The sequence below is a fragment of the Centrocercus urophasianus genome, unplaced genomic scaffold (genome assembly GCF_019232065.1).
Source record: "Centrocercus urophasianus isolate 14NV4802_14NV808 unplaced genomic scaffold, USGS_Curo_1.0 seq_15, whole genome shotgun sequence".
Lineage (NCBI taxonomy): Eukaryota > Metazoa > Chordata > Aves > Galliformes > Phasianidae > Centrocercus > Centrocercus urophasianus.
In genome coordinates, this window is record NW_024884697.1 from 22623193 (window position 1) to 22640998 (window position 17806).

The following is a 17806-nucleotide window of genomic DNA, read 5'->3' on the forward strand; positions in this document are numbered from 1 at the left end:
CTGCAATCAACATCTTGATTTCCCGTGTTAATTTCTTTTGTGGCTATCCGGTTTGCCAGCCTTTATCAACATTACAGAATAGTTCCAGATGAGTTGTGAGGATTTTTTTGCCCTTTTATTAGAGATACATAAAGCTTTCATACAATTGATTAAAAAAAAAAAAAATTGTACTAGTTCTCATGCATCTGTTCTTTATTGTGCAGATGTATTCTGGAAGTCCAGGGAAAGTATCACCTGTTGTGGTGCTCCCACCTGCTGTTGAACGCGGAATATGCTTGCAGAGTGTTTCAAGGAAGCACAACAATGGTAACTTTCTCATTGATTGGATTTGTCTCTGTTTACAGACAAGTGAACTTTTTCCAGTGTTCGCCTTAGGAGCCCTGTTGTGCTGTGGTTATGTGCTACAGCAATGAAGAAGTGCTTGGCTATTGTTAATTAACACCAGCTAACTCTTCACTTGCTGGCCAGTTTGATTAGTCAAGGAAGTTCTTGTGTTCGTTATGTGTGTTTTTTTGGACATGCATGTTATTTGGTGTTTTGTTTTTTTTTGCTTTAACTTGTTGCTTAATGTGGTAAGAGTGGTATCTAGTTTAAGATTGACCTGTTTGAGGATTCAGTCATTCCTGGATAATCAGCAGAAGAAAAATATCATCTGGTTAAGCTTTTTTTTTTTTTTCTTTTTTCCATAGCTTTATTTTTTATAGGTTTCTGTTGTGCTTTGAGTAGGAACTAAAATGTGAGGACAAATTTAGGTTTTGTTGCTGATGGTTTCTGCCTGCAGGTTGTGGCATTTGCCTTGTGACCATCCTGATTGAGAAGGGGAGTTTCGCTATTGGAATAAAGCTTTTATCTTTTTGAAAATGATTTGGAAATCCAGCCTATAGTATGGGTATAATGACCAAAAAGGCTAATCCAAATTCAGCTTAGTAAGATGGAACCAGTTCTTTTTTTCAAGCTTCTGGGAGCTGTAAATCAACTTACTGTCATGGAAGTCTGCTTCATATGATTCTGTTAAGTTTGAAATCAATATGGAAAGGGGGAAGAGCTGATTGTGATAACTTTCTAAGGTATTTCCATGTTACTTCAGTACACTATGTGTACTAAAATCAAATCTTGGTGGTTTTTTATTAATATTTTTTTAATGTGTGACTTCTTCTGTGGAACCATTCCTAGAAGCATTTTCTATACTTGTTTCAGAGGACTCAAACTATAAGATGACTGCAGCACAGAATTCAAGAAATACATGGGCAGTAGGTTGTGTGAGTTCGGAAATAAAATTGGACACAAAACTTCAAAAATATTTGGAATAATGCACATGTGCATTACAACCAAACAACATTTGTATCATTTATTTCCCTGCAAGCTAAACCAGAGTGATCAGTTGAGAACCAGCTTAGTTTTACCTCATTGAATGACATTTGTATGAGATTTTTGTGTCTGTACCCTTGCTCTCTGTAAAGCTGTTAATGAGAAAGCAGCCTCAACATTGAGCTCTAGTGGGATAGAAGTAGTCCTGGTGCTGCTGGATTCTTTTATGATTGTTCATAGAGCTTTCTGCACTAATTAATCCTTTTAGAAAGCAGAATTCAGCTTCCAAAAAGAATAAAATATTTTAACCTTGTTTTGTTAACAGGCATGACTTCATGCTTCACAGGAATTGTCATTCTGTGATTTAACATTTTTAATAAAAGATGCATGATGGGAATTACTCTGCATTTCTTGCATACTGCTGTGAATTCTCTGTGATAAGATAATTGAATATTAGGTGTTGCACTCTCAATGAAGTATCCAGCCAACAACTGCAGAACCTACTGATGTTGTACAGAGTAAAAGGTATCTTCAATTAAATAAAATAGCGCTTTCATTTTTCACCTGCAGGCTTTTCAGAGAAATCCGGTGATTTGCAGGTAAATGATTTTCATTTCAGTCTACTTGTCCTGCTTGCTAAAGAATATGTAGTTACTTTGAATTTATCTTCTTTTGTTCACTGGATTGTCTTTCATAGTTGAAGGTTTCTGCAGTTTTAGAGAGGAATGAAACACCTTCAAAAAAAGAAAGGAGGAAATCAGGTAATGGTGACTTTGGTATTCCGAGTTTAACTTCAGAATCTTTCTGGAGAAGCACATTTAACTAAGCATTTGATTCATTTGTTTTGCAGATCTACAGGAGGAATTGAGTTTAGAAGATGTAGACAATATTGAAGGTATTTTTAAAAGGTTTTTTTTGTCATGTTCCTTTGTGGACACACACATTATACTTGTAAATTCCTACTATTAATGTTTGCTATGTTATTTCAGCATAAGATTTAATGAAATATGCCTCCATCTGTGAGTGCTTTTTCCTCTAGTCCTCTATTCAGTGCTTGTAAAAACCTTTCTACAGCATAAGCTTCTTCCATCTGCTATCATCACCCCTTGTCAGGAAGTCTTCAAATTTACTTTTCTTCCTGTTTCTGAATATACCAGTTTCTAGAGGAGCAATAGGAAGTATGTCCTATGTCTGGTTCCAGGCAAGGGATCTGCAAACTAAGCTGTCCAGGAACTGCAGGTGGGACAGTAAGAGTGATTGCCAGGCTTATGCTGCACTTAGCATGAGTGATTATTTACCTGACTTTTCTCTACCTCTCTGACAGTTGTTTTAAAACATGTAGTATATATTCTCTCGTTTTGGTGAAACTGACCACTGAATTTAGAGCTAGGGGAAGAATGTAGGGAAGAAAGTTTAAGTGGGAGGTAATGAGTGAAAGTACGTTGACAGGAATTCCTTTTTGTTGGGAAATAAGGATAAAAGTGAAGCAGCTAGATCATACACTATATATATATATATATATATATATATATGGGAGAGAGGATATATAACCTTAATGGGTTTTTAGTTTCTTCATTCTGATGTGTATGAATTTAAGTGTTTGTTAGCAAGATGCAAAACAGTTCCCTATTCAGGTCTTAGAATTTCTACAATGAGCCCCTGAAAATACAAATCAGGTGAAAACCTATATAAGCAAGCATATGAAGTAGATGATTAGAAAAAATTCAAAAAACTATTACAACTTCTAAGTATGGAATGGAAATTGTTCCAAGCTGTTTGACATCCTTGTCTTAGGAAAAAAGGTACTGTTTCTTTTGACAACGATAGAGGTTAAACTTGCCTCCTGAAAAAGTGTTTGTGTGTGTGTGTGTGTGTATTTGCAATGCATAAAGAAAAGGAGGTTCTCTTCTGCAGTGATAGTATTTCTGTAAGATGCAGTAAGGATTGTTAGAATCATAGAATTATAGAATTGGACTGGAAAGGACTTTTAAAGATCACTTAGTTCCAACCTCGCTGCTGTGGGTAACATGTTCCAGTGCCTTGCCACCCTCATCAAGAATTTATTCCTTATCTAAACTGTCTTTCAGTTTAAAACTGTTACTCTTTGCACTATCACTACGGCCATAGTAAAAAGTCTTCCTTCATCTTTCTTATAAGCCCCATTAATTATTGAAAGGCCATAATATGGTCTGTGTAAAGTCTTTTATTTTCCAACACTGTCAGCTTTTCTTCATAGGAAAAGTGTTCCAGTTCTCAAATTATTCTTTGAGACCCTCCTCTGGACCTGCTCTAACCGGAGACTTTTGTGCTGGGAGCCCCAGAGCTGAACTCAGTACTCCTGGTAGGGTTTTGGAAGAGTGGAGTAGGGAGGGGACAGTCATCTCTGTTGGCCTGCTGGCCATGCAGTGCCTCTTTTGTGGCCCCGGGTGCAATTGGCTTTCTGGACTGCAAGCATGCATTGGCAGCTTGTATCTAAGTTTTCATCCAGCATTATCCCCAAGTCCTTTTCCACAGGACTGCTCTCTGTCTGTTCATTGCCCAGTCTGAGCTGATGATTGCCCAATGCAGGTGCAGGACTTTGCACTTGGCCTTGTTGAACGTCATGAGGCCTGTTTCTCTAGGCTGTCATTGTCCTTCTGAATGTCATCTCTTTTCACTAACATATCAGCTACACCACTTGGCACCACTTCCTTATGTACTAAACAATCCATCCATCATATTTCTCCAATTTAGAGAGACAAGAATGTTATTTGAGCCCATGCAAGAAGTCTTAAATCAAGGTAGCTAACATCAGTTGCTGTTTCTTAATCTGTCACTGCAGTCACTCCATGGTTGGTTGGATCCTGGGAAGTACCTCCTTTTTTACCCTTTTTAAAAACAAGTGTGATGTTTCCCTTTTTATGGTCACTGAGGGTTTCACCTGACTGCCACAACTCTTTAAATATGGTGGATAGTGATTTTTGGCAACCTCATTTATCCATGATCTCGGAGGTCTTTTCCAATCTTTATGATTCTGTGAGTCTTAGTTTTGTCTGTTTTATGCAGTAATGTGAAATGTAGTCCAATAATGGTCCAGGATGTTATAACATTGTAAAGTTGGGTAGGAAAATCAATCTTCTCATAGCTCAAATTATATCAGTATAGCGTTTCATGTATTTTCTGTTAATCCTTCCTTGTCTGTTTTTTTTTTTTTGTCTCCATCTATGTGTAATCTTGAAGATCAGGTATTAAGAAGTATATGTGAAAGTTTCTCTGACTTTTGGGTTTGGGTTTCAGCAAGCTGAATTTCTTCTGCAGAGCATTGTGACTCCTGTGGTACATGTATTTCTAACTCTAAAAGGGTTAAATGAGACTCTTCTTCATACAAAATAAGGAGCAGTGAAAATAGCTAGAGGAATCTAGCCAGTTACAGTATAGCATACAGTGTGTCATTGTATATAAATATATTTCTACATATACATAAACCATTTGAGATCATTAAAGGTGTATTTGTGACCTCTTGTACTGATTTTTATCAAACTTGTGCGTGAAAGGGAAAATGCCTTGAGAGAGGGTAGTTCACAGAGATGCATCTTTAAACTGTGTTATATTCAAGTCATAAATCATACACTTGAGAGATTGTGTTAGTTTGTGTTATTTTCTCATAAATGTAACGACTCAGAATGTACTGTAGGTATAAATAAATCGTAATAAGTCATGTTCATTATAAAGAAGGAATTTCTTCACTGTAGGTGAGTGCTCAGAACATATCTTTCTTGTGTCATCAGCTGAAAAAGAGATGGTCAAGGATGCCATTGAAAACTGTGGAAGGCAGGTATGTGAAAGCAAATATTATATCTGAATTGGTGAACTGTATTATGTGTTAATGTAAAAGAAAGCTTACCAGTCAGTAAATGGTTCTGAGAAAAGAGTCTTGTACATGAAGTTTGTATCATTTGAAGTTAGATACTGTCTTCTTATGGTGTGTAAAATGCTTGCCGTTGTGATGGATACTTGACATTTTGTCCTGCTGTGTTTCCAGCTGGTTTGCTTAAACACTGACCTCTGTTTTTCCTTACGTGCAATGCTGATAAAAAGTGCAGTCATGTGGTGGGGGTTTTTTTCCTATGCAAAATACATATTCAATTAGGAGCAAGATTTTTCTATCGTGTGATTATTTATTTGACAAAACATGCCAGATTTTCCTCTTTGTAAGAGAAAGATTAAGCAAAAACTTGAAATATGATGATCTGTCAATGCATTCTCTGCCTCTGCAAAATATATCCTTGTCTGATCAAGTTAATAAGTGTTTGAAAATATATTTTTTGGAGGCCATTGTAAAGGAATATAAACCAGGTATCCTGTTTGTACTGGGCATACAGGACTGGGTAGGGGTCTCCAGTGAGCGTGTGGCGTCTTCTGTAATACCTCAAGGGACAGTGGAGTAAGAAATAATATCCATTATACATCCAAGGCACCATAGAAGAGGGATGTGATTAATTTCAGCAGATAGAGAACAGGACTTAAGTGTTGGAAGGTGATAGCAGATGTGCAGAGTGAATGGAGCTTGGGAGTGGAGTGGCTGAGAGAGGTGGTGACTGAGATACTCCTCTGCATTGTGAAAGATTTTTGTGGAGTTAAGATGTGGAAGGAGAAAAGGGCCTGTATAACCAGAGTAAGAAGATCAGTGGTTGTGGTCCCTTGGGACGCCAAGGTGGCAGGTCTTATTCAGAAGGGAACACAAACCAAGGATAATGTTGCAGGGACTGAGGCACACAGTACAAGCAGTCAGCACCAGAGAGGAGCCAGAGATATGAGGAGGCTCGGTAGTTTTGATAGATGTCTTGGTTCATGATTTTGGGCTGAGGGCAGCAGTGAACAGGTTTTCCTAGTAAATGTTTGTCTTGGGAGCTTGGAATGTAATTTAATAATTTTGACTCTGGGGAGCATAAATGATTGTAATGTAATCAATCCCTTGTGGTGGATAGTAAAAAGCTCGTTATGATCACTAACACTGTGTTAACTCAACTAGCAGGGGATTGTAAAGTGCCAGTCAGTAGAAAGTGATGGAGGATGGGAAAATTTGGGCAGTTGTGTTTTGTGTTGTTCTTGATTGTTGGTTTCTTTTGATTTTTTTTTTTTTTTTTTTTTTTTTTTTTTTTTAATTTTTATTTTTTAAGTACTAAAACATGAACTGCATAGTGACACCTTTTAGCCTGCCTGTTCTCTGTAATTGGCTAAAGCAATCCTCGTCTTTGGAGAAATCTAATGGCAGAAAAACTATTGTTTCTAAACTAGATCCTTTCATTTTGAGGAAAAAAGAAATAAGGTGGTACCTTTGTTTTTTGTTGCATGATAGAATGAGTTTGCAATGTAAATTACATGGCTTAACCATAATTTCCTTTTTCTTGGTAATTTTTCTGTCTTTACCTGCTTACTTAAGGATAAATATGTTTTAGAAACTACCAACTTGATAGAAAACCCAGCATATGAAATACAGACTGACAAAGCAGAAATTTCTCATCAGGAAGCCCTAGCAGAAAATGAGGAATCCCACAGTGCTGTCAAGCAGTTAAGTCTAAAGCCGTGGGAAGAAAGATATGAAAGAATGTGGGTTGAAAAAGAGAAAAGGGAATTGAAAACAAATTTTAAAAACATCACAGCAGAGCTGAAGCAGCTGTTTGGTGAAATTAATGAATCTGAGGAAACTACATCCCTTGTGGCAGAAGTGGCAGAAGATGACTTCAATGAAGAATTGAAGAGTTTTCGTGTTTCATCTTGTGTGACAGAATCAAATAATAAGTTAGAAAGTAAAGGTGAATCTGGAGATATGAAACTTAACGTAGACCTAAAGGAACCCGAAGTGGAAATTGTAGTTCAGAGTCTCGGTGTCCTTCCTGATCACAGTAACTTAAATGCAAACATGGAAAATACCTGGAGTACAGACGAAGAAGACTGCACTAATTACACAGATAATACAAAAGTACCTCTAGCAAGAGGAGAGGAAATGGAAGAAAATGAGAATGGGATTGGAAGGAATGTAGAGGGAAGTCCTGAGTATTCCCCGAGACATTGTTTAAAAACAAATATTTTGGATGACATTTCTAATATTCTTCCTAAAATAAGACCTATTTCCACAAATGATGAAAGTACACTGGGTTTTATCAGAGAGAAGAAATTTGGTAAGGATGTCTGTCTTAGTGACAGTGTTTCCAGAGACTGCCTTATCAAAAACAAGGAAATAGGAGAAGCAGAAATTGAAAATCTTATTCCACATGATCAGCAACCTTGTGGCATGCTGAAAAGGAATCTGGATGAAGAATTAAAACAAGATATGGAAAGATTTAAGAGTAAGGTAGGAATGCTGCAAATGGTATTCCTGGCTTTGGAGAAAGAGAAGGTACAGCTACAAAAAGAGGTAGAAGTTCACCTGCTGCTCCTTATTCCTTAGTCTTTCTCCATATCAATGGTCCTGTTCATGTTAGCTATTGATCATGCTTTGTGGAAATTGTTTTTCTTTTTTTTGTTTTAAGGGAAGTACATTACTCATAAATAAGGAGAGCAGTGGTGAATTGTACTTTTCCCCATGATGTAATCAGAAGGTTTTGAGGAATCAAAATGTATTGATTCAGTTTAACAATAGGTGGCAGTCAGTTCCAGTGTAAGTAGTTATCACCACATTGCCATAAAAACAAATACATACAAGTACACCAGTTTTGATTCTCAATCAAGGAATGAAAATAGCTTCTGAACAGGCTCTTGACTAATCTCTTCATTTGCTGTGGTTTGTGCATGGCGTGCCTTCACTGCCTTTCACTAAAATTCCTGATTGCTGTGAAACTTTATGCTTGTGAGGTTTTTTTTCCTCATCATTAAGGAAGTACTCCATCATGCATCTACTCATATTTTTTTATTTCTACAGCTAATGTTGTGTAGTCTGTCTAATTTCTTATCAGTAATGCACCAGTAATGCCATTATTGTTTCTTTCCTAAGGCTTGGGGGTTTTTTTGTTGAACTTCAGATCATGAGTGAATTCAGTGTGTTTTCGTTGACTTGGTACGTTTTGTAGAGTAATTTTTGTGAAAATTCTTTTTTATTTTACATTATTTTAGAAGTCAAGCTTATATTATTTGGTCTTACATTGCCTTTAGAAACAGAAAAATGTATGAAGCTTAATTTTCTCTTCATAGGTTGAGAAGGAAAAAAAGAAGCAGAAACATTTCAAAATGCAAGCAGTGGAGAAAGAGGACGATCTTGATAAATTAAATACACCAGCAGGCAGTGTTAACAATCAACCAGTTAAAGAAGAGCTTGCTCTAAGGAAGAATGAGAAAAAACTTGAGAATGAAAAAATGATAGAAGAAAAACGCACACAGAACTCTTCATCTGAGGAGAGACCAAAATTAACTAGAATGCCAACAAAAGGGTAAACTAATAAAACATTCTGCGATTTTTATTTGTAATATTTAGGAGTTTTAGTTTTAGGGCTTTTTTTATCTTGTATTTGAAGCACTCTCCTCAGTGTTGAAAGCTATGCTGAGTAGTCTCCTACTTCTCAAACTTTTTAAAAAATATCTTTTTCTGAGAACTAAGTGCACAATGGAGGTTCAGGTTTATTTCATTGGAGGAGACAAAGGTCTTAACTGTAGAATCATAGAATGTCCTGGGTTGAAAAGGACCACAATGATCATCTACTTTCAACCCCCCTGTTATGTGCAGAATCTCCAACCACCAGACCAGGCTGCCCAGAGAATTTTTTCCTTAATACTGACACTAGTCGTGTCTTCAGAATCTTAGCTGGAGGTTGAGAAAATGTTATTTTCTTAATAAATAGCCAATCAGAACAGAAAAGCAGGAACTCAGTTTACTTTCTCCCTTTTCTAGGAGATATTAGTGTTCCTCATGGAATTGTTTTCATTAAACTCAGACTGTCTTTGTCAAGAAAAAGGGAACAATAATATTACCAAACAATTCTAAGAAGTTAGAAGAAAGCAAAGATGCTTTTCCATTACCCTTGGCAGGAATTTTTATCTGCACCTTCTTCAGGAAAATCTGTGCTCTAAGTACATCCTTTAATGGGGAGAGAGAGGTGTTCCAGCTTACTTGAGTATCTTCCCAGATCTTGGGAATCAAGCCTGTGTTTTAACAGGCATTTTAGTCTTGATTTTTTTTCATGGAGTGTTTTTTATTTTATATAATGTACTCAATTGATGACTTTTTTTTCTTTCTGTTCAATATAGTAAATCTGTTATGAATGCAAAAGGTATGAAGAAAAATGAGAATAAAAGGCAGTCTTCAAAGCAGAAGGCTAATCAGAAGATTCAAGTAGCGGATGATAGCACTTGCAGTGAAACATCCCAAGCTGAAGAAAGGTACTGAATATAAGGAATATGATAAATACATTTAATGATTACAAAAGTTGTCCTGAAAACTAAAGATAAATTTTACAAACTGAATGCGTACAATGATTTTCTCCTGCCAAAAATGACTTGAGGGTGTGCAGGTGGATGGCAAGCTGGACGTGAGCCAGCAATGTGCCCTCACAGCCCAGAAAGCCAACCATATTCTGGGCTGCATCAAAAAGCAGCATGGCCAGCAGATCAAGGGAGGTGATCCTGCCCTTTACTCTGCACTGGTGAGACCTCACCAAGTGTACTGCATCCAGATGTGGATCCAGAAGGGATGTGGATATGTTATACAGTGAATCCAGAGGAGGGCGTAAAAATGATCCAAGGGATGAAACACCTCCCCTATGAGGACAGGCTGAGAGAGTTGGGACTCTTCAGCCTGGAGAAGAGAAGGCTCTGGGGAGACCTGAGAGCCTTTTTGGAGGTGGTTTTCAACTTTGGCTGTTGTATAATTAACAATATCAAGCAGAAAAAACAGCCTTCTAGCACACGTATGGTGTTTTTGTTGGTTTTTTTCTGCCTCCAACTACATGACTATGTATAACACAGTTATTGTATTAAACTGCAGTTTAATTCACTTCTGAAATTAAGTATTCAGAGCACTTTCAATTTTTTGTTGTTCATGTTGTGTAAGCATTCCAGTACTGAAATGTATTTCTGTTTTCCAGGCCTGCAGCAAAAACAGGGAGTGAAAAGGGCAAGGTACTGTAAAATTACTTTTTCTAATCGGTTTTTAATCACTTAAACTGTGACAGCTTTTACATCATGTTCAATTAGATGCAAAGATTTCTGCTAATATGCAGCTTTGTACTATTTGAGTCAAATTCATGGGCTGTGAGTGAGAAAATGAATTGTTCCTGCATTTATAATGATCTGTAATAACATAGTTTTGTATACACACTGTGTTGTCTGTAGGTCAGCATGCAAATGGATGTTACTGATGACCTTGATTTAACACAGTCATCTGATACAACTACAGAGGATGCTGAGTTGCCAACTTCAACTTACAAAGAAGCTATGTTGCTGTTAGAACAGCTTAGTGTGGATCATACAGGTAAGTCTCTAACTCACTTTGTCTTCTGTTACAAGTTCCTCTTCTAAAACTCTTGTTTCCTTGTGTACCTTCACAGTTCCTTAGTGTCATATTTAGGTCTAATATTTATGATCAAAAATGACTCTTGCCCATACCCTACTCCCTTAGAAGTACAGACTTGAGTACAGACTCCTGCACTGAATGCACAATTTATCTCACCTAACCTCAGATGTCTATCTGTGTTGTCAACAAACACGCCTTACCTACCAGCTGTGTCTCTAGTCAGAACTGGAAGAGAAAGTTTTTGTAAAGTACAGACCAGTGCATTCAAATGTAGTAATAAAAATAAAAAAAGACCAGTCCTTTTTTTTTCTTCCTCTTTATGCCCCTTAATAAGTAATGCTCCATAAAATAATGGTTTTTGTTATAGAGACTTCCCCACGACTAAAACCTTGACACCTATACCCAATTCAGCAAAGAATTAAATAGATTGTAAAGTGGAAAGTTTTTATGCATATGTGCAGTTTTGTATACTTTTTGTCTCCATACAGATTCTGCTATTTTGCTGAAAATTCAAAACATACTTCTTGAATATGAACAGAGAATAGATCGCGAAAAAAATCGCTATGCAGCTCTCTGGAAAGAAGTCAGAAAGTTGAGAAGTGAAAAAGAGGAGTCACAGTTAATAGCAGAAGAGACTGAAGATTTGAAATCCACATTGGCTCACCAAGAAATGGAATTGAAAAGTGATATCCGAAGCCTTAAGTAAGTAATCTTGCATTTTGATTGTTTGTTATCCTGGTCCTGTTTTAGAAGATGCTGGTAGTCCAGCCATCAACAGCATGCCAAGTCCCACCACTAAGCCATGTCCCTTAGTGCTACAGTCATGTGTCTCTTAAGTACCTCCAGGGATTGGGACTTAAAAGCATTTTTAAGAGTTGTATTTCACAGGTTTTGTCTTTGTACCTTCTGTTTTTATATAAAATCAGGAATCATGGCAACTCCTCAGACCACAAATTGAAACAGTTTACTGGGTGTGTTTGATTGAAGATCAAATTTGGTATTGTTTCCTTGTCCTCCTACTCCTGAGCTACATGCAGGTGGTCTTCAGTCACTGTTTACACTGTTTCAGAGGGGTGGCAAGCAGGCATTATATAAAATTCGTTAAGAACAAATTCAAAGCCCTGCACATGGGATGGAGAAACCCCTTGTGAGGATACACAGTAAAATGCTCTTGCTGGTGAGCTGCTTTGCTGAGAAGCCTTTTGGGGCCTTGGCAGAGATTAAGAGCAACATGATCCAGAATGATCTTGCAGCTGAGAAGGCCAACAGCATCCTGGGTTGCATTAAGAAGAGCAGAGAGTCAAGAAGGTGAAGGGAGGGATCCATCCCTACTTAGCTCTTGTTGGTCTGTATCTGGAGCACTGGGTCCAACGTTTGGCCTCCCTGTACAAGAGATCATGGTCAACATGTCTGAGTTCAGCAGAGGCCTTCCAGGCTGATCACAGAGCATGGAGCACTTTCTCTGTGAGAAGAAGCTGAGGGAAATGGACTTCAAGGAGATACGCCAGCAGTCTCACAGTACATGGAAGGGGATTATAAGTAAGACAGAGTAAGACAAAGCCATTCCTAATTTGGCCTGAATTTGGTTCTAAATATCTTTTAAAATTCCCAAACATCTATAAAAACAAGGAATTATTTTTTTCTTTCAATATAAAATCTCAAAACAGTGTTAGCTAATCAGCTATATGTTTGTAAAAGCTGTACTTTTCAGGAAACTAAAGTAACAATTATATGTAAAGCTTTCTCCTTGAGTATAAGCTATTTAAATACTGATGTTACAGCCAATCTTTTGAGCTATTTATTAGTGGTTGCTGATACTCATTTTCCAGAATTAGTAAAGCAGATTTTTTGGGGTACCTCTTTCTTTATGTTTGTAGTTACTTTCTTATTTGTTGACAAAAATATTGGAAAAATATTCAAAATAAGAAGCAAATACAAAACTGCTTTCTTGTTTACTTATTGTGGATACACAATGACAGTTTTAACCATATCAATGCTTATTGCTAATTATTTCAGTTATTTAAAAAAAAAAGCCTAACATTCTCCAAGGTGTTTTTATCAGTTAGATGGAAAATCAAGCTGATATTATTTCTCTCACATGTAAATCCAGTGAGTTTTAGAACTGTAACTGTGTTTTTTAATCATACTAAGCTTAACATTTCTAAATCCTTTTTGGAACACTATCCTTATCCTTTAATTTATTTTAAAAAAAAAAAAAAAAAAGTTACTTCACAGATGGTAAGCAGTTGTTATAGTCCTGGAAAGGGTTCTTAAAAGGTTTTGGATTTGTCTTAGACAAGTGATGTGTTGTTTTGTTAGTATTACTTGCAGTCACAGTGAATCCATAGTATGTAGATGATGTTCAGCATATTAAAAACAGTATATTTTTTATATTAAAAGCTTATGGTATTTTGATCTGGTAAGACAGTGAACTAATTTTGAATGAAGTGTGCACCTGTAATGTGAAGTTTTGGGATTTTTTTTAGGAATTACAGATGTGTGCATTATTCCTTCATGTTTACCTACATAAACTTGAAAATACATGATAAATTTTGTACATCACTTAATGGCTTATTTGTCAGCCTTGTGCAGCTCATGTACAAAATGTCTTTTACCACTAATGGAATGAAATTAGAGTTATTTTAAAAGTTTAAAATTGCAGCAAAACTTCTGTATTTGAAAAGATGTGACATTTTTATGGTTTAATTTGTTTCTGCAAGTTCATGGTGTGGCATATTTACTTTTTTGTGAGTGCTTTAATTCCTCAAATATTCTCTTTTAAATCCCAGATTTTCTTTGAAACAAGAAGAGCAAAAGAGGCTTAGAGCTGAAATGCAATATGAAAAAATAGGAGAACAACTAAGGAAGAAAGAGGATCAATACTGTAGAGAGGCAGAGGAGAAACAACAACTTGAGTTACGTGCAAGGAATTTAGAAATGGAGTTAATAACACTGAGAAAGCTCATGAAACAGGTATATTAAACCTGTTAGCTTCTGTTTTTCTGCTTCTTTCTGATTGATATTTTATGCTAGTATGTTCAACAAAGCTTGCTTGTGAGTGAGGCGTTATATAACCGTCTTGGTACATTTTGAGGACCATTGTCCTCAAACCAACATGAACAAACAAGTTCATGATTCCTTTTCTCATTTTTCAGAATTATAATTTGGTTTGTGTTTCAGACAAAACCTCACTTTGAGTTATCTTTTCTAATTACTACAAAACTGTGTGTGTGTGGTTTGTTTTTTTCATTTTCAGGAGGAAATTAGAGTTACTGCTTATAGCGCTCTTTCAAGTATACTTACATGGATTTAAATTTAGGCCTAAATGTTACTGTTTGCCTGACAATCTTAAAGTCAGGATTGAATCCAGAAAACCTCTCAACTTTATTTTTATCACAAGTTTAATGCCTTATTTAATTTGATTGAGATGATGATGTTTTTACTGTACGTAATCTGCATAAATTCTTTTTTTACATACATTTTTTACATACAGTTTTGAGGATCTTTCCACTGGCCTTGACATACTTTTCAGCATTCCTGTCATGCAGTTTCAAATATACCTCAAAAATTCAGTCTGTTCTGTTGTGTTTTTAAGCCTCAACTTTGCAAAACTTACATTTGCAAACACATTAAGAAGACATGAAAGTGATCATTAGGGATCTTCAGTGGCTACGTTGTTCTGGCAGGAGCAGGAAGTAGTTAGCATCACCTCTTTCAGTCTGCCTGAATTTTATGAGGGCATGATTGGCATTAGTTTACCTCCTGCTCTGTTTGTTCCGCTGGTCAGTCCTCTTCTGTGTCTTACTTCATTAATAATTTCTGGAAATCCTGTGCAACTCATTTTGTACAGCAGTATTGCTAGATTTTGGTAAACTGAATATATATTGGCCTATGTTCTGAAGCATTTCTAAATATTAGTAGAAGAGATGGAGGCTTAGGACCTTGCAGTGGAGTATAGACAATGTAATTATTGTGCTTTTGGAAATGTTACTCATTTGATTTATGCAGTTCTTAATGTTAGTGTTAATATTGATGAATAGATGTTTTCAGATCTTTGATTGTAAGCATATGAGTGTTCATCTCTATTTTTAGTGTGTATATGTAGTATGTTAGAAAGAGAACTTGGCTTTCTGCTTAAACTGTGTACATTTCCAAGAATAGTAGTTTGGGGTGGGTTTTTTTTTTTTTTCATTTGTTATGGAGAGAGATTCATTTCATTAAGTATAGAACTTCTATAATGCTGATTTGTGCAACGGACACACACTATCCTTATAACTTTCAATTCAGATAAACCTAAACACATTTGTTTGCAAACATGGAAAATTGATATGCAGGTCGTTCTATGATTTTATGATAAACAGCTCTTACTAGAATTACTACAAAATAGGGATGCAAAGAAGAATGAAATAGGAAGGCATTGCTAATTTTGCTCAAGATTCACAAGCTTAATTATATTACTGTAGATTGAAGAAGAGCGTGATGAAACACAGAGACAGCTCTCTCAGGAAAAGAGTGCTAGAGCTCTACAAGAAGGAATTTTGAACAGCCACCTGTGGAGACAGAAGGAACTGGAAGAAGAGACAAGAAAAACTATAGGAAAAAATTCAGAGGTAAGCAGTTCCATTTCTAATTAATTTGGTTATATTTCTCTGTGCTCATTCTAGAATCATAAGAAAAATAACATTTTGTGCATTTTGGTGGATTATCTACAGTTCATCAATATAACCCAGTTTTGTTACTGCTGTCTTTAAAAATTCTGGATAGCAGCATCAATCCCACATATACCTGAACTGCATGTGGAAGCAGGAAGCCACTGGAAAATAAGATGCTGTGTTCCCACTTCCTTAAGCTATCTGCTGTTCTTTACTGTATAGGTTGCTATAATCATTTTTAAGGTTTCTATCAGTGAAACATCCAGAAAACTCGAGACTAACAAGGAAAGAAATTGGCTGAGACTGTGATCCTATTACTTGGCTTTTTAATTGGTTATTGTACTATCATCACTTTCTTGTTTCCATTTTTTTTCATCTTTTGGCTTCATAAATTATTTTTATCTCAACCCATGAGTTCTATTTTGTTTCCAGTCTCTCCCTCATCCCACTTAGTGGTGGGGAGTGTGGTGCCTAGCTGCCTGCCAGGTTAAACCAGAATTTATTTCCCAACTGACTATTCATTCATGTCCTTTATCACACAGGAATCTGACACTAATGACAGAGAAAAGGATCTGCTGTACAAAAATCAGTTACTGCAAGAAGAGATTGCTATACTAAGACTTGAACTTGATCAAGTAAAACTTAGGCACCAGGAGGATGAAGGAAAATATTTAGGGGAAAATGAGTCTTTGAAAGAAAAAAATGACGATCTTCTGAAGGAACTTAAGCTGAATGAGGAAGCCTTAACACAAACAGTGTTGCAGTACAATGGACAGCTGAGTTTACTCAAGACAGAATCTGCAATGCTAAGCTCTAAGCTTGAACAGACAAGAGAAAGCAAAGACAGACTGGAAACAGAGATTGAATCATTCCGTTCCCGCTTGAATGCTGCTGTTCAAGATCTTGAACGTCATCAGTCATTGAAAAGTGACGCTGAACGAACATTTCAGAAAGAACGTGATGAATGGCTTCGTTTACAAGACAAGCTCCATCATGAGCTCTCTCATGCGCAAGAGACCAACAAGAGCTTGTCTCAGCAGCTGAGTAAGATGGAAATGAAAGCCAATTGTCTAGAAAGTGAGCTTCACCAGTTGAAACAAACACTTCGAGAAAAAACACTGCTTTTAGAAATGACGCAAAAAGACTTAAATCAAGCCCAGTGCCAGGCCAAAGAAAGTGACTGTGCACGGCAACTTGAGAAAGATCAAGTCAGCAAATTTATGATAAAGCAGGAATCTATGCAGGAACGATTGGCTCAGCTCCAAAGTGAAAACCTCTTACTCCGTCAGCAGCTGGAAGATCTGCAGAACAAGGGGATCATCAAAGAAAAGGTTGTGAATGATGTCCAGGACAGATTTAATGATATTTTCAACAAACTCAGAGCTGATACTGAAAAGCAAGTTTACCTCATGGAAGAGAGAAACAAGGAATTAAATACCAAGTGTACTGATTTAAGGGAACAAGTCTTTAAATATGAGACTGACAAAGTAGAAAGAGAGGTAAGCTATACAATTAAAAGGAATAACAGAATCACCGAATGGCCAGGGTTGGAAGAGACCTCAAGGACCATGGATCTCCAACCCCCTCTGCCACATGTAGGGCCACCAACCTCCACATCCAATACTAGACCAGGCTGCCCAGGGCCCCATCCAATCTGGCCTTGAACACCTCTAAGGATGGGGCATCCACAACCTCTCTGGGCAGCCTGTTCCAGCACATCACCACTCTCTCTGTGAAGAACTTCCCCCGCCATCCAACCTCAATCTTCCCTCCCTCAACTTAAAACCATTTCCCCTTGTCGTGCAGTTATCTACCCTTTCAAAGAGTTGATTCCCCTCCTGTTTGTAGGCTCCCTTTAGGAGCCTGCAGTGAGGTCCCCCCTGAACCTTCTTTTCTCCAGGCTGAACAAGACCAGCTCCCTCAGCCTGTCTGTGTAGGGGAGGTGCTCCAGTCCCAACTGAAACATTAAAATGTTTCAATCCATAAAATGATTTTGTATTTTTGAAATGCACCAGGTGTAAGTTATATGCATAGAACCAAACTATGTTGTTTTGTTGCGGTTCATTGTTTTTCTCTTGTATTTAAGGAAGACTTTGGTAAATGGCTGAATTGTATAATCTAGTCAGTTTAAAGGAGTAAAGTCAAATTTCATGGTTTTCCTCATGTTTATCTAACTGTTTCTTTAGGTTTTGGTCAGACAGCTACAGCAGGAGCTTGCTGATGCTCTTAAAAAGCAGTCTATGTCAGAAGCTTCCCTTGAAGTTACTACACGCTATCGCAGTGACCTTGAGGAAGACAAATTGCGCTTGCAAAAGGAATTGGACAGGGTTAAAACCAAGGTACAGAGAGGCTGTAACTTATA

General features: G+C 37.0%; 1 protein-coding gene across 1 annotated transcript in view; it reads left to right on the forward strand.

Moving 5' to 3' along the window:
• LOC122158828 (ankyrin repeat domain-containing protein 26-like) overlaps positions 1-17806 on the forward strand; it is a 42675-nt gene that overhangs the window by 11625 nt on the left and 13244 nt on the right. The window contains exons 11-25 of the mRNA XM_042815849.1: positions 175-306; positions 1879-1907; positions 2006-2069; positions 2159-2203; positions 5040-5122; positions 6731-7705; positions 8479-8714; positions 9529-9660; positions 10365-10398; positions 10612-10750; positions 11281-11494; positions 13582-13765; positions 15256-15402; positions 15987-16943; positions 17631-17783. Of these exons, the coding sequence (XP_042671783.1) occupies positions 175-306; positions 1879-1907; positions 2006-2069; positions 2159-2203; positions 5040-5122; positions 6731-7705; positions 8479-8714; positions 9529-9660; positions 10365-10398; positions 10612-10750; positions 11281-11494; positions 13582-13765; positions 15256-15402; positions 15987-16943; positions 17631-17783 (3524 nt within the window). The remainder of the gene's footprint in view (positions 1-174; positions 307-1878; positions 1908-2005; positions 2070-2158; positions 2204-5039; positions 5123-6730; positions 7706-8478; positions 8715-9528; positions 9661-10364; positions 10399-10611; positions 10751-11280; positions 11495-13581; positions 13766-15255; positions 15403-15986; positions 16944-17630; positions 17784-17806) is intronic.